Source organism: Phoca vitulina, unplaced genomic scaffold (assembly GCF_004348235.1).
Source record: "Phoca vitulina isolate PV1807 unplaced genomic scaffold, GSC_HSeal_1.0 scaffold9, whole genome shotgun sequence".
Classification (NCBI taxonomy): Eukaryota; Metazoa; Chordata; class Mammalia; order Carnivora; family Phocidae; genus Phoca; species Phoca vitulina.
In genome coordinates this window covers 10,681,472-10,699,192 of record NW_022589712.1, presented here as the reverse complement: position 1 = coordinate 10,699,192, position 17,721 = coordinate 10,681,472, and the positions used below count along the sequence as shown (strand labels likewise).

At 36.8% G+C, this 17,721-nt stretch overlaps 1 protein-coding gene across 6 annotated transcripts in view; it reads left to right on the top strand.

Moving 5' to 3' along the window:
• Positions 1-17,721, top strand: part of ARID1B (AT-rich interaction domain 1B) — a 440,882-nt gene that overhangs the window by 156,860 nt on the left and 266,301 nt on the right. For all 6 annotated transcript variants that reach the window (XM_032407588.1, XM_032407585.1, XM_032407584.1 and 3 more), the window contains exon 4: positions 2,012-2,122. In XM_032407588.1, the coding sequence (XP_032263479.1) occupies positions 2,012-2,122 (111 nt within the window). The remainder of the gene's footprint in view (positions 1-2,011; positions 2,123-17,721) is intronic.

Here is a 17,721-nt window from a genome sequence, read left to right as displayed (position 1 = left end):
TTAGCTACAAAGAGAAAATAAAAAACATTTAAAAGGCTAATAAGCAGAGGGCATGTGAGTCTGTTCCTGTTTCTTAACCGACGTTTACTAAAAAAAAAAAGTGTCTGAGCACTGCCCATAAACTCTGTGTGCGCCACGCGTGTATTTGAGGAACTAGCAGGGGTCTGCTCATTTGTTTGCCCATTGTGAGACTGTCCAGCACCTTTGTGGGTTTTTTTTTTTTTTTTTTTTTGTACCAGGGTGAAGGCCCTGAATGGAGGCCTTGTGCCCTACTTGATTTGAAATCCTCACTGTTAATCTAAAGGAACCTGCAGGGCACCCAGCAGGAAGTCTGTGTGACAAGTGGAGGTCTGGGATCCGGAAGCTATGGTGCTCAGGGCAGGGGGGCAGTGAGAGTGATAATAATCTTTCAGCCTCGGCTTTTGTCCCCCACAGCCTAATTGTTATCCTCTGCTGGCAGCCAGATTGAAGCGCTACCCTTTTGGGTGTCCTGGATTGCATGTGCTCACTGAGGCCTCACCTAACTGTTACCAGATTAAAACCTGGACAACTGGGCTTTAACTCTCTTAAAAAAGCATAGTACTGACTAGGCATTATGCATTCCTTTTAGAGGTTAGATATTTTGATGAACTCTGTGTGTGTGTGTGTGTGTGTGTGTGTGTGTGTGTGTGTGTGTAGCTTTATTTAAAGGGTAGAAGGGTTGCTTGGGAAATGCTGTGTTGTTGGCATGCTCTTTAATACAGAGCCTGTTTAAAACCAGCACTTGGCTAGTTAAATCTAGTTTGTGCAGTTTGTGTATTTTGTAGTACTAGCTATTGGTCCAAAGTTTCTTGGCTTAAGAAGCCATGTAATTTTAAGTGTATACTGTGTGAGAAAGGGGTGGGGCAGTAGAAGCTTTTTATAGGGCTTCAACTAATAAACATTAATTTTTAAAGTAATATTTTGAGAATTTAACAGGAGAAGTAGAACCTGTATGTAGTGTTTCTTTAATACTTTAAACACTGACAAGGGCAACGGAGAGAATTTTGTTTTTAAGTGATATTTTCTATTCTTTTTTTCTCTCCACTCAGAAACTGGTTCTTCAACTTTCAGCGCCAATTAAGACGTGCTATAATAAGTATTTTATATTCTGTCCTGCTGTTTGACTTTGGGTGTAAATGGTGGTAGAATGTTTAGTAGCTGAGTGTACATAGTTAAACAGCTAGAGATTGGGTATATAGTAAGTTTGGTGTGGTGTGGTATTTGGTTTATATAATAGTATTTCAGCATAATACTGAAACCATGCAGAATACCTCCTGGAAAAGTGTTCAACAGGATGCCAGAAAGGCCATGTTAATGATAAGTTTCTCATACCTCAGCAGGTTTTTTGGGTGTGTTTTGTTTCCCTACTGCTGTTTTATTCTTTATTGTGGTTCTCTGGAAACTATGCCACGTGAACATATGGAATTCTATACATGAAGGTTTATTGGTTTTGTAGAAACCCCAGGATACTCTGAGCTTAATAACTATGTTGTTTTGTGGGTTATCAAGAGGACATACTAAAAGCCAGTTGTTAATAAAGTTTTCATTAATTATTTTAACATTTTCAAGGTAATATTAAAGGCAGCTCAACCAAAATCAGAATTAAGCAATAACATGAGCTTTTGGTTTGCTCTGGTTTAAAAGAGAGTTTGATCATAGCTGACCTCCTTCCCCATCTTTCACTGACTGTTAACCTTCCTGCAAAACTCAAATATGGTGTTTAGTTTGTATGGTCTCATAATAAATTTAGGTGTGTGTGTGTGTATACATATATATATATTTAAAATAAAAAGATACATGTTTTTGCTCTTGATGATTCACTGCTTTGTCTTTTGTTTCTACTTTCGATAAAGTGTTAAATGATAGCTATAACATATTTATATGTCTGCTTATATGTAATATCAGTTGATAGTTTGTGATAAGCCTTGCTTTGTTGTGGTTACAACTCATTGAGATATTTATGAAGTGCTTTATATTTGTGTTTGTTTAGGACATGTCTCAGGAAGGCTATGGAACTAGGTCTCAACCTCCTTTGGCTCCTGGAAAACCTAACCATGAAGACTTGAACTTAATACAACAAGAAAGACCATCAAGTTTACCAGTAAGACATTAATGTGCTGATTTGGAAATGTAATGAGTTAAAATTTTTTTAAAAGAGCTCTTGTTTTTGTTTGTTCTACTTTATATTAAGACTTGGGGGAGAAGTTTCTAGATTTCAGATATATTTGTGATTTATTAATTTTTTTAGGGCTGTCTTCTCAAGAGCTGTGTGGTCTTGGATAAGTCTCTTTCATTTGTAGGTATCTCTTAGTCCAGTTGGAAGGTTTATTCAGCGGATGGGTTTTGTGGCAGAAAGGTGTTTCTGTTGTACAGTTGTTCTTTGCTTACCCTGTTGCTTTCTCGTAATGATACAGAACAATGGTGTCCGATATAAGAGTTAAACGTAAAGAAATTCCCACTTGGCAAAGGATATCAGTGATGAATGAGATAAAGCATCCGGTGGTAGTTTGAATATCTTCTGGGACTTTATGTAATGAGAAATCACCCAATCCATTTCTACCTAAAAGAAAGTATTTTCCTTTAAATTTGACAAAAGCAGCTTATAAGTATTTCCACCAGCAAATACTGTGTGGTGATTGGGGTATATATTGATTAGAGTAGTGGCTACATTCTAGGGAATCATGTTGAGGCCCATAAATAGTTCATCTGTTTTTTTAATGAGCAGCCTAATTTAAATGAGGTTTTTCCTTATAAACTAAAAGAATACATCTGTGCAAATAAATTTTTATATTTATGTTCTTGTTAAAATATTGTGATTTGAAAAATTGTTATTATTCCTTAATCTTTATTAAGTTTCATTTAAGATGGGAGTTCGGGCTAGTCATGATTTTAATTTGAGTTTCAAATATTTTACATTAAGATTTATTATATTACTGCTAAACATTTGAGAACCAGCCTGCGTAATGAATGTTCTACATGACGTTTGGCATGCATAGCGTACCCATTTTTAAGTTACGTGTAGCCTTAGAGAAGAAGGTAAGTCATGGTTACGGGGTGTATAGTATCTTCGAAGCTGATGCACATGTTTTTGACATCCTAATTTTTTAGCTTTTATTTCTGTGGTGGGTGAAATTTATTGTGGTCATTTTGTAGTCACCTTGGAGTATTTATTGTCTAGTTATTTGGTTTTTGAAGGAATGAAAGAGGTGATAGAGTCTGCGTTTTGTGCTGTACGCTTTTTTCTTTAGCGGATGATTCACAGCTTGGTAAGCACGTAGTTGGTGTGTGCGCGCGTGCAGGTGAGCACTGTTGATAAATGTAACATTTGCTGCATACTTGGAAATTGGCATGTGGTTTTAGGAAATTTAAATGGACTGGCGGGAAGCAGATGGACAATGAATTCCACTTCTTTTCCCCACCAGATTTTTGTTGTTTTTAGAGAAACCCAACTTTGTAGGTGTGCCTTTGGCTGATGAAGTGTGCTGCTACACATGTTGAAACATTTGTTATAAATTGATAGATTTTTTTATGTAGCTATAAGAAAAATTTGTGGTGTGGTGCTTTCCTCATATGCCCTTGAACTTCACCAGGGTATGCTTCTTTTCATGGCTCTGCACTGAAATAGGTGCTTGAGATTCAGCTAGCTCTACAGCATAGTTGTTAGGGAAGGAGTGAAATGTGGTCATCCCAGAAAGCTGAAGAGTTCTGCTCTGGGATGGTGCTTCTTAAGTTGATTATTGAAAAGCGGGCTAAAAGCATTTTAGGAAGCGAACCGATATATTCATCAGTAGTTCAAGTTTTTCTGAATTGTTCAGTTAGTATACATATAATGGCTTGCTTTCTTCCTTAACCCTTACCGTGCCTAATTCCCAAGAGGATCTAAGGTTGTGCAACAAATAAATTTTCTTAAGAGCTAATAAAAAAAAAGAAACGCCCCAGTTGGTATTTTTCTTTCTGTTTTTGTAACTCTCGCAGGTAAATAAGATGCCGATTGACTCAGTAACATGTCAGTATTTTTTTAGAGAGCCAAATTTCCAGGTTTTGGGGTGAGTATATGGACGTATCAGTTACTGGATAAAGAACAAACCGCAGATCAGCTAGTGTACCTAATGCACCCCCTGCCCCTGCTGCTAATCTGTGAAGGTGAAAATTGGCTTTATTTAAATGGGAATTTTAGCAAGACACTTTTCTTCAACAGGCTTCATTTGTGTAAAACGTGTCTGTACAGGGTTTACCGATACATTTTTAGCTGTGTGGATGCTGCATCAGTATGTTGTTATATACAATTAAGGTAATCGCAATTTGGGGGGGAAATTTGTTGGTATTCTACTTGGCTCTAATATCAATATGTTTTTAGTGTTACTCCTATTAAATATTTTAGTTCTCCAACTTGGTTAATTTGATACTCTAGGTATCGTGGAACTGTATTATATCTGAATTTCCTATTGGGTAGTTTGTAGATTTATGCTGCGTTTTTTATTCAAGTGTCAATGATATAAATTTTGTCTTTTTACTTAAAGCTAAAGACAATCCATCATATTTGTAACCTCTAGTTTGTAATTTGGAACTAAGGAAATTGTGGGTGTTACCTTTACCTTTGAAAAAATGTGGTATAGTGATCCTAATGTATGATTATTAAGTCTTTATTGTGTATGTGACTATGAAGAAGGAAGCTTCTCTAGTTATTTCTTAATCTTTTTGATTATATTGAGATAGATTTTGTAATATTTTCTACACATGTGATATTTTCTTTAGCATGTTTGTTACATGGTTAAATTTCTATTACAAGAAATCAAGATATTTCCAATGTCTTTATGCTAGATCTGTAATTTGAATTCTCAGTAAGTTGTCCACTCACCGTTGTTTGAACTGGTGTCTCTCTGTATTTGCATGTCATTAAATTCTTGGTGATCTTCAGTAGCTAAAGCAGTTACGTTCCAGCTGACTTAGATCTTCAGATCATCCACAGTAAAGCAAATAACTGATAAATTAATATTTGTCCTTTTGTTGTCTTGGGGCCATGACCAGTGATATTTACTTATCACTTAATTCACTCCAATCTAAGCTTAGAACAGATCTTTCTTAATAATGTCCACTTATTGCTGTACCTCTTAATCATACAGCTTTTCCCCCATTGAGATACATTAGCTTACATACTCTTGATATTACCATTTTTAGCAAATCTTAGCATATAGCAGATATTAAAAGTAGCTTGAAGAATTCTCTCTCCTGGGAATAGTATCACTTAAAATTCAAGCACATTCTGCATTTTTTTCTACCTCTATTATTGATATGAAATGAAGCCAGCATTTAATAAGCAAAATACACTGTGGAGGGCCAAAAAAAAAAAAAAAAGGCTATAACTTATTAACTCTTTATCTTAAAAACATTGAGTATATCTCAATTTCTATTTTAAGATAACTCCCCAAATATTATTTAATATACTTTTTTTTGTTGGGTCTTTTGATATATTTTCATTGCTTGTGCCGTCACTGTTGATCTTTTTATTACATTTATTTTTATAGCTGTCTTGACTCCCCTATTAATAGATGAGGATCTTTTCAGAATATTTATTATGTCTTATTCAGCAAGTATTTTCCTAGTAGATTTTATGTAAAAACTTTTAAACACATTCTTCCTCTAGTATCAGAATTTTCTTTTCATTGCTGAAGGGATTTTTTCCCAAGGTATTGACTTGATAGCAGTAGACAGCCTATGTTCTCCGATGCTGCCGATACTAAAGGATTATGTGAGTGCGCCATCTGTATTAGCTGGGTGGGGTTTTTGTCAAAACCATTTTCTTTTATTATAAGATGACATTTGAATTTTACCTGGTAGCCTTAAGCTTCCATAGAAGAAGTGGGCACTTTTGGATAATTAAGCTAAAAGTAATGGGAAAAACATTCTTAGTAGCATGAAAACATTCTTTGAATTGTAAAAATAAATAAATTGACAGGAACAATAATCATTTCAGTAAATATGGCTTGGATATGTTGTTAATAAAATACTTTATGAACATGTATACAAGGACGTAAACAAACAAAAGGTTTGATTTTCTTCCTTGATCTAAGCACATAGTGCTTTCTCCTCCAGGGATTTGAAGAGCCGTTAGTTTTCCTCAGGTTATAGCAATCACGAATCTGTTTCATTCTTCCAAGAGGCCTGCCACCAGTTTGTGTTTCAGGTAGTAGGTCCATTATGCTGTTTACCTAAGATACAGAAAGGATCAGTCACATTCTAATAGCCTTTGAGAAGCCCATCAGGTCATTAAAATCCTCCTTCTGACCGTTTCTTCTTTAAGTAGGAAATATCTAAAGAGATCGACATAAAAAGGGATTTTATCTTTCAGAGTTTAGTAAAAAACCCTAAATGTCCTGTGGAATAGTGCTTATGGTACTTCTGTTGAGTTTGCAATTAGAAGGGAATATTGAGGTTTAGATAAAATATATGTTTTTTGGCCCTTTGCGAAAGGAAGGAGGTAGTAAATGCTGGTATTTCTTTGAAATAGAGGGTGTTAAACAGGATATTGGAAGCCTGAAAGAGGATGGTTGGAAAACTGTTATTACCAAGGATATTTTTGGGGGGTTAGGTATTAGCAACAGAGCCTACAATGATTTGCCTTTCCTGAAAGAGAATACTCTGTGTGTGTTTGTTTTTTAAATCTTTAATGACACTTACGTTGGATAGTGATAAAAGGTCATGCACTTTGGAAGCATATATGAATATTGATGATATGTTAATAGGGACATTTTAAGTGTGTGGATTTGATATAGTTTCTATGAACAATTGGAAACTATTGGAAAAAGCTAGGTGAAGCGTTTTTTAACTGGGTTTTGCTTTTTTTTTTTTTTAAAGATTTTATTTATTTATTTGACAGAGAGAGAGATAGCGAGAGAGGGAACACAAGCAGGGGGGAGTGGGAGAGGGAGAAGCAGGCTTCCCGCCGAGCAGGGAGCCCGATGTGGGACTCGATCCCAGGACCCTGGGATCATGACCTGAGCCGAAGGCAGACGCTTAACGACTGAGCCACCCAGGCGCCCTGGGTTTTGCTTTTTATTAAGTTTTCAGCCCTACCTAAAATACAAATTGTTAAAATGATCTTAACCTGTTAGGTGGCAGGTTTTCGCAGAAGTTGAAATGTACCAGGTAAGAATTAGATGTATGGCTGCTGAATGAACTCTTCCAAAACTTTTTTTATTTGTATCTTGAACTTGATTTAAATGGTTTTCAGTAAAAGGTTAAGAATGTAGCCGTCTTCTGTTGCTTGACCCTTCTCAAATCATTCTGAACATTTAAAAAATTATAAGTTAATGAAAGAGAAATCTAATCTGTTGTCACTTGTTCGCAGTGTTTAAGCATTGAGAATTCCTGTGTGCAGCTGACCACATAAGCGGTTTATGAGTGTTCTCTAAATGTTGGTAGAGTACGTTGAGTTTGGGAGTTACACAAGTTGTAGAGAGGGGGCAGGAGGGTCTCTGAAGGATGGTGCCTTGTCAGGTCGAGCATCTGCAGATCCAGTTAATCAGTGGCATAGTTTCAAAACTAAAGGTGCAGAGATAGTTTGATATCTTGGTAATGTTTTAAATGGAACACATAATAGTTGGGTTTTTTACCTAGGATTTATCATATTCCCAAATGTAATTTTAGTAACTGGCCTGCTCCATGTAGAGACATCAATTCTTTTTGGATTAAGGTTGAGAGAAACATGTGAAGACCTTACTTGAAAGTCCTAATTTAGGAAAAGTGATAGTGACTTTGACAAATGTTTTTTTCTAACATGGATTATTTCTTTAAGATGTGATGTTCTATAATTTTATCCCCTAGAGCATTTTTGTGATACTGGTAGTCATTTTGAAAATAGAGGATAATTCTTGAACTTGAACAAGGTAAGAAGTAGTAGGAAGTGGGAAAGTAGGTTTCTCGTTCTTTTAAAATAATCTTCCACGTAAATGTTTGTTCTGTAAATGAATACTCAATAAAACCTCACCAGTTTGGATTTCGTCCAGGTAAAGCAGGCTAAATATATGGAAAGTTTGAATAAATTAATATTCAAAAAGAACCAGAGTTTGCTTTTAAATAACTGAAATGTTTGTGTGCAAAGTGTTTCTAAATTGAGATCTTCAGTCCTGTTGAAATAAATGGATAATTCTAAATTTATTATGGCTGAGATATTTGCTTAGTGGCAGTATGTTATTTTTAAAAATTCATTTAACTTTTAAAAACATTTTAACTAAGCATACCCACTGCAAACTTTTTCACATCATATTCTGAAGATTTCCATTTAAAATATGGGGGAAATGAATTTCAACCCATTTTATGGGACTGTCAATTCTTAAAAAAATTAATGAAGGAGTACTATAAAAAATAGACACTAGACAAAATTGGAGATGAAGAGAGGCTGAAATATAACTGATTTGCAGGATATTGGTTTTGATAATAGAAGGATAACTATGATCTATAGTTGATAAATGAGGCTCATTAAGTAAGGGATGAAAAATGCAGATATTCCTGGCTGATAGAAAAGTCAGCCTACAGATTGTGCCATAACAAATTGGGGATGGGAAGGTTTTGAAGCAGCTTGCAGCTCTTCAGATGAGCTGCGTGAGGCTGTGGAGCCTTCTCTGTGGCCCTACAGGCTGGAGCCTTCTCTGTGGCCCTACAGGCTGGAGCCTTCTCTGTGGCCCTACAGGCTGGAGCCTTCTCTGTGGCCCTACAGGCTGGGCGCATGCCACTCCCAGGTCTGTCTGCAGATAGCCACAGAACCACACGTGGGCACACGGGCCTCCCGGACAGAGGGGCGGTCTCTGCGCACAAAGGGGAGAAAGTAGCATTTGGCTTTAGAATAAAGCGCACAAAGCAGTGTGTGAGAAATTCTCACGTGGGGGCTCGGGTAGGAGAGTTTGTCAAGCATTGTGGCTCCTTCAGGTTTTAACTGTAAATTTTTATGCTAGGACGAACAAATGACTGCTGTTCAGAGGTACCTTTTCTCATTCGAACCTGCTATTTCTACAAAAGGCAGTTCTTGGCATGTTGAGCTAGAAAGCCTCCTTCCTCCTTTCTTCAAGGAGCCCCTCCTTCCTATTCACTGGTATCTGGAGAGGTCAGTGGGCTTCCCCAGAATATGCAGGCCTGGCCCTTGTAAGGGGTTGAGTGTGTTTTACTTTGTATTACCCAAGGTAGGTGGGAAATAGATTTTACTTTACAAATTTCCACTTTGTAGGTAACTGAAGGCAGACCTCTGTGTTATGTAATAAGAGATATATAACCGGCAGGAGCTCATAGTAACATGTGTGGACTGGTTAATTGCTTTTATTTTTCTTTTGGACTGGAAGTAACTATTTTTAATATTAACTGTCAGCTTAGGAGAGGAAATATATGTAGAGAGCAAAATTTTTTATTCTTCCCTCACAGTGTAGGATTTTAGAAGTGTCTCTCTTTCTCATCTTTTTCTTTTGCCTTCCTAAATTGTTGTAAAATAACTGAATGGTCTTGTTTTCCTTTGTTTGGGTCAAGAAATTTTAGCTGAAAATTGTTACTGTGTGAAAGAAGATTATTGACTCAACAAGCCTTCAATTTTCCGTGAATAACACTCCCACCCCCTAGCTTCAGGAACATGCCGTGCATGCATTCTATTTTAAAATACAGACTGTAATTTAAAACAGGCAGTTTAATGCCCCACTGAACTTTGTTTAAGCCTGGAATAAAAGAGAGGAAAAAAAGCTTTAAGCTACAAAAAAGTGACTAAGCTTTCTCAACCACTTTTCTTCATAATGCATTCTATTTAAGGAAAAAAAAAAAGCTGTCAGGTACTATTGTTGTCTCTTTCCACAGGACCTAAATTTTATCCAATGTTAAATTGTGGTGTATGCGTCTTTTCACTTTATTTCATTATCAGGCTATCATTTGAATTTTTAAAGTGTTCGGAGTAGTAGTCATGTATAGTGGAATCTGTGTGCATACATTTGTGCGTTTTGTCCATGTTCAGTGCATGTGAGAACATTCTAAAATTAAATACATAATCTTTAGCATTCACTTATTGATAGCTCATTTTCTAGAGTTCTCTTCATTTAAATAGTACCTAATTATTAGACCAGAATGATAGTAAATAATATTATGGTTGAATATCTATTATCAGATCATTATAAAAATGATTAGCTGGAAGTAGTTTATCTCACTTCTCCCCCTTTTTTTTTCTCCTCACAAAAAGAAAATGAGCAGCTTAGGATGACTTGTATGGGAGGAATGATGACTTTATTCTGAGAAAGTAATATTTTTTGACCTGGACACCTGTGCTAATGATGACACTGAATGGCAAACAGGCTTAAATCTCAGCTAAGGTTCTGGCTCATGAATGGCTCCAGTAATGGTCTCCCTCCCATTTTGGGGTGCCATTTACTTTTGAATGTATTCAAGGATTTGGGGTTGCCTGATTGAGTTGATAGCTTTATTATGCAGGTCATGGGAGAGCCAAGGGCCTTCTTGTGGACTCAATCTACAACATCTCAGAGACTGCAGTGGTCTTCCTCTCCCCACTGTGGGATGTTTGGCAGTCTGATGTCTTTGAGTATAGGGGAGTTTCGGGAGAAGGAGAAAAGTTCATGTAGAAAGTTGAGAAGTACATATACCAGGTGTCTTTATGACCACCTGGTAAAGTGGGAGGTAGGAATAAGAAACAAATAAGGAAGCTGAAGGACAATGTCATCTTTCCTTAGTAATGCAAAGTCTCATGCCTTTTCCTACTAGATCAATGGGAACCCGGTGGAGACGGTTCTCTGAACCACAATAATCAGCACTTGTTTTAATTTCATGCTGGTGGAAGGAAGACCCTCATGGTCTCTCTCTGAGGCCTCCACTCACTTCTGACACTCCAGGCTTACATTTATGTACTAGAAAGTAACTGAGTGCTTTTTAAACTGAGATTTAAAAAAATGAGATTTACCACCAGTGGAAATATTAACAACTGAAGGACATGGAAACCACCATTTGTTCTTGATGAACCCAAGTCAGTTTCATGAAAATGAAAAATGTCCCCTGCATTTCTACATTTTGTGTTTTCTTTCCCTCCTTCCTTCTTCCCTCCCTCCGTCCCTCCTTACTTCCTTGCCACCTTCCTACCTGCCTTTGGGGCTCACTGGTTTGATCTGGGTAGCGTGGTAATGTTACAAGTCTTACTGTTACTTGTTATTTTACTTCTGTCCCTGTCAAAGCACAGAATGGTGTCCACGAGACAGCGGCGCGGAAGCTGTGCCTGATCCACAGGTAAACGTCTTCTCTGGAAGTAGGCCAGAAGGAGTGAGCACAGCGGTATCCGCCCCATCCGAGACTTAGACCCCGATGCTGATCCTTTTTTGTTTTTTTCCCAAAATTTCTCATGTAAGTAGGGATCTTCATCAGTCTTTATTTCTCTCATGGGTACGGGTAGTTGAGAAGTGCAGTGATCCAGTTAACACCTTCTAATGACCCCAAAAGGTCGTAGTTGGTTTTTTATAATTATCTGTATCTGGAGGAAATTTGGCTTCAAAATTATAATAATTAGGTGTAATAATTTATTAGACACCATTTTTTAAAGTCTTGTTTTATGTAAGTAAAAATTTCAGTTAACTAACACTGGAAACTGCTAGCAAAAGGAGAATAGCTGTGCCCAGAGTAAGGGTCTTCATGAATATCATAGGTGTGAGTTACATGAACTTTAAAGTCATGAGTTCCTGACGTTTATTTTGTCTGCTCAAAGCCAGATCCTACCCCATTTCTTCTATTTTTGAAAGTCTGGTACTTTCAGGTTACCAAGACAAGTGAATTGTTCCTGCCTTTTATTTATGCAAAGCCTTTATTTTCAAAATGCCTTTATTACCACTGGAGGCAGAGAGACAACTTTAGAGGCTAGTGTATTATCTCACTAATGAGGTTGAGTCAGATTATTAAAAAGTGTTGGCAGTGAGAATGCAGAGGGAGAAAACCGTTGAAATAAAGGGAGGGATGAATGATAGACGCTTTTAAGGTTTTTAAGCTCAGTGGCCAGGAGATGTGTGTTGGTATTGATGACAAACACAGGGAAGTGGTGGTGGGTATTGGTTTAGGGAGAAGAGAATACCCAGAGATGTCATGAGATTAAAAAGCAAGTCCTGAATAAATTTGCTTGAATTCTACAACTCCTAAAAGAAAACATTTCATCTTTGCTACCAATGCCTTATTTCTTGTATAGTTCTTTATATAAGAGATAAAACATTGCCATAAATAGGACTGATGTTGAAAGAATGAAAGCAGTGGCTATAACTTTATATTTCATGTAAATTCTTGGAGATGATTTGAAGAATATTGGAGCAGAGTTTGCATAAACAGCTCGGCAGATTGTACCAGAGTGTTTCTAACTCGAACATGGAGTAAGACAGGAGTACAGTCTCAAAAATAAATGAAACTAGATGTAGTTCACTTAGGATTCATGGCTGGTCCCATTGTCTTTGCTTTTAGGCTAGTCCAGTAAGTTTCTATCCTAATCTGTTCCTTTCCTTGGGTAGGGACAGGTTACTTCATACTGCTTTGTCTGGCTTGGTTTGGAATGATTTAGACTTTGTTCTTGTTGTTGCAATTCATTTTGGAGGAACATTCCTTCGTTTCATTTATCTCATTATGATTTCTCCTCTTCTGACACTTACTTTGAGTATGTGCTTTGATGAGCCTAGTATACAAATGTAATGTTTTTGCTTGTTTGTTTGTTTTTCTCTTTTGAGGGTATGTGACTGCGGGAGGGGGCAGGAGGAACCTAGTTTTCACATGCTAGTTTGAAAGATGTTCTCTTTTATTTTGTAGAAATGGTTATCCCTTTGAATACCTTGAGTTTCTATGATACATTTAAATCCCAGCAGAGGAAATAGGGCCTTAGGGAGATTACCTGTGAACTCGGAACAGTTTTCTCTTTGTTTTGTTTGTTTGTTTGTTTTTTGTTTTTTAAATCAACCCCCCCCCCACTTTTCTTTTTTCAGTGTTTAAAGCACTGTTATTTCACGTCCTACATAAAGAACAAAGGTTTAATATTAGTAAGTTATTAAAATGTGTGTATGTTTTTGTAATTTGATTCAGATTTTTTGAAGCTCTAATTCCCAGATGTGAAAATAAAGAATCCACAAGGGCAGGAAACTTGACTCAAGGTGCCAACGGTGGTGGAGTCACGGTGAATGTTCCTTCCATTATAGCAGCTGTCTCCCTGCACCTGCTGCAGACCACACCTGAGTGTCCTCCAACTTCAGGTGTCAAACCTAAGACCTTCTTTCTTTTAAATACTGTTCTGCCAGTTTTGATTAAAATTATGAGTGTCCTTGGATAAATACAAATATGTTCAAATTTTCCCAAGTGTTTTTGCTTTTTCATAGTTACTACATTTATGCTTTTTCTTAGCTTGCAGGCCTAAATGTTGACATCCTCGATTAATGCACAAGATTTTACTTTACACAGAAAAATTCAGTTAACATTTACCAGTCATTTATTGATTGCCTCCTATGTTTCAGATTTTATGTTAGATGTAGGAATCACATAAAAATAAAATTTGGATTAGCTTATTATTAGTGTTCTTTCCTGTAACAGGTTCAGCAGTAAGAAATCAACAAGAAGACATACCTGTATTCAGAAGGCTTGTTATTTAAAATACATTAATGTATCTTCTCGTTTTATCTGCAGAGAACCATCTATAAAATCTGCAAAATTCATACTTTTAACATGTGTAATGGCACAGAAATGTTTTTGCCGTTCTGTGGAGGTTTGAGATATTTGAGAAGGGAAGAGGAGTGATGGCTGTATTGAGATGATGTTCGCCCGCTGTGCGAGGCCTTGACCTGGGGTTTTGCCCTGTGTTGGTGGTGCTCCTTACGTTGGGGGAAGCACACTACTACCCCACACTCTTCTGAACACCTGGTGGTAGAGGAGCGATTCTGCTGGCTTTCTTGAGTGACTTCGTGAGGGATTTTATTTTTCCTACTTTTTTTCTGACTTAATTTGCACTTTCTACTTTTATAGGGATGAAAACAAGTTATTAAAATTCTAGCCATCTTTGATAAAACTCTGGCCCTTTTTGGGGTATCAGATTTTAAAAAGTGTACTAAATATGCACATTATGGTTCACAAAGCACATTCACACATACTTCAGTTTAGTTTTATTGCCTAGATGCGTCACCTTTACCCTCCGAATTCCATGAGATGTCACTATATAAAACGTCTTGTGTAGTACTTGCCTTATACAGAAGTGCTTGATGAACGGTCAGTGTCCTTACCCTTTGTTTGCCCCTCCTCTTGTGAAACTCATTTAGCTGCCAGGGCCTGTTAGGGTTGCTAGTCTACCAAACTTCCTGAGGTTCACTTTCCTTTCCTCTGCATGAGGAGACCTGGAGCAGAGACTTTGTAGAGTCACAGTGATTATGGCCCCTGACTCTTGGCTAAAACTATATCTCATTGACTCCTGGCCCGTGACTCCGTTGTTGGACCTCCCAGTACTGCAGACCTCTTCTGATGGAGTATGTTGGTGTGAATACCACTGGGATTCTTCTGCATTCGTTTTGATCTTGTATTCTCCATTTTTATTTACCACATAACAGAAGACCATGTATATGTGAAAACTATATTAAATATGTTGTAATTTGAAGCCCTCCCAACACTAATACTAATTGGCCCTCCCAACATTATTGTCAGAGTTGTGTATGTAACTAAATAAATGGCCACAATGATTGGAGTTTGCTTTTCCTTGCTCTTTCCAGCTTGTGGTATTATCAGTGAGTGGTAAAATCACTTAAAAGAAGAGAGAGAAAAGAAAAGGAAGATGTAAGGAAAGGCTCAGATGGAAATCTACTTTGCTTTCAGTGAAGTCTGCCTTAGATAAACTCCTTAGATTTTGCAAAGGGTTTTCAGATATCTGAGACAGATAACCATATGAACCATAGTGGTTGTCCAGGAATAACCAGCTGTGACTGATAACACATCTTTGGTGGGAGACGAGACTGAAGGTGGTGAATCGGGTAAAATAACTTAAGATATTCTCCTAAGTCAGATACATTTCTCACTCTCTTTCTCTGTCTCTGTCTCTATAATACATATACACAGAGAGGAAAGAGGAGGGATCAAGGGGACCATGCATAAATAATTATATTAATATAGGAAACACACTTCTGGGAATTCTCTGCCTTTTTTCATCCCGATTGATTAGATGACATTCAGTATGTTGTTGCGAGTCAGGTGGTGTTTTGCAAGTGCAAAGGAACACTTTGGAAGTATCTTTTTTTTTTAGGACCGCTCTTTTAGACAGTTGTGTTTATTCATGTTTAAACTATACATCCCAAATAGGGAACTTCTGCAAATGCTCATTTAATAAGCCCAGCATATTTAGCTAACAGTGGTAGCTTAGTGAGAAGGTACCTGGACAAATTACAGAGGAAATGAATATTACTTTCCAGTTGTAAATAGATTAATATATTTTACTTCTTCCAACATTTTTATTGACTGTCCTATCATATCCCTTGTATACGATATTCACCATCACCAGTTTTACTTTTGAATTTACTTATAAACCCAGGTTCTCATCAAAACAACAAAATTATATGAAGTTTAATTTAATTCATTTTGTAGCCTCTCTGATTGAAGTTTTTATACTGTGGCATTCTAATAAAAAGTATGACCCAAACACTATAACTTAATGATTAAAATTTAAGACTGTAGATTTCTTCATCTGTAAAAGTGTTTAAAAACATCTTGGAAGAGGCATTCTTCTTCCAACATGTGTCCCTATGAATTATAAATAAATTTGTTTATTTTAAAATATACCAGTGGCCACTTTTAACTGAAAGAGTCATGTTGTGACAGAACATTCTCATTTCCTATGATGTTTTTACATAGAATTTATAACCCATGTGTTTCTAAATAGGAATTTAGGTGATCTACAGTAAAACATTTGTATAAACTGAGACTACTCAAACTGGAATACAAATCTAAAAAAATGTTTTAAAAAAGGAGAAGTAAACAAACCATGATAATGCAGTTACCATGAATCACTTAAATTTAAGGCTGCAGGGTGCCTGGCTGCCTCAGTCGCTGAAGCGTGTGACTTGATCTCAGGGTTGTGAGTTCAAGCCCCACGTTGGGTGTAAAGATTACTTAAAATCTTAAAAAAAGAAAAGAAAAAGATTAAGGCTGCATTCCTGACTGGTAGAGGGGGGGAAATGAGGTTGTAGAATATTAATATAAAGTGAAAACTTCATTTCTTAAGGATGGAATATCATGTTTATTATTTTGTAAAAAGAAATAGTCTATAAAGGAACATATACAGTATTCCTGTGAAAATAGTGAATAATGATGCCAAAATAAAGGGTTGTCTGGTTTGTTTGTTTTTTTTTTTTAATAGTGTTAAAGAAGTTTTTTCATTTTATTTGGGAGGATTATCATGAGCCTAAGTTTGGCATAAATGAATGAATGATTGGCTGTTTTTTCTGTAACTTGCTTAACTGTCACAATTATAAATCCAGCAACTCTGTCCAAAGGAGTAGCTTATCGAGCCCATTTTCATTTTAGAGTATAATTCTTGAAAATAATAATTTTGTAAGCATAAAATATGTAGCAGAATGAAAAGTCATCTAATAAAGAGATAGTTCAATTGTGAAGAGAGTATTTTTCATAAGCTTTTCTCTGTTTTGAAGGATAGGTTACATTTTGTTTTGTAACTTGGCACTTTTCTGTTGTATGTTTTTATGGGAGAAGATTGTTAATCTTTGAGTTATAAGAGTTGGACCCAAGATTAATTGGTTAGTCTGGTGGTGGTCTAAATTTTACAAAGCAGACATTCCACTGATGACTTAGTACCATTACACTTTGTATCTTGTGGCAAAACTTAGTGGTGTTTTGTTTAGTTTTGTTTTGGTTTTGTTTTTTTTGGGGGGGGAGGGGTGCCTGTTGACTTGAGTACGTTATAAAATTGGAGATGTGTTCTTCAGGATGATAAAAAGGATAAATCCATAATCTGTCTAGCTCCTTCAGAGTTTTAGTGGGAGGGATGCTAAAGCTGGTGTGATTCCTCACTTGGACCCCCAGGACTGGCCATGGGAGAGTCTTGTGCTATGTGTTGGTTGCTATGCCTTATGCTTTAGAAGGAGTGGGTGTGGTGAGCAAGCAAGCCAGTGACCCACCCCGTAGGGGGTAAGGATCTGGACATCAGTCGTGGTTTGAATCCACAACTATCTTTGGCTCTTGGCCATTCATCAACCTTTAGGGGGAATGGGAACAGGGCTCTGTTGATCACATCCATTGGAAAGGATCAGCTGTATCATGTTCCTGTTATTGTGAGGGAGTTGGACTTTTTTGAGCCCTAAGCCATATAACAGAATTCAACAAAAAAGATAATTTAACATACATTTACTCTTATAGAACGAAACATTATAGGAAAACTACGTCTGTTCATTTGTTGGCCAGTCTTGTCATTTATAACTTCCTCTAAGTAAAAAAGGCCTCATATGATAAGTTCCTCCTTGTAGAGACTCTTCAAGAGGACTTCAACTCCAGTGTTAATTCTTTTGTATTTCACTACCTCTAGGAAAAGTACTTGCTCAAGATTTTGTGGCTCTCTCAACTCTAGAGCTTGTGCTTTTAAAAATTGTACAGCTACAGAATCATGAAACAGCAATGTCTGTGTCAGCTTTATTTATTTATGTGTTTTTTTTTAAGACACAACCC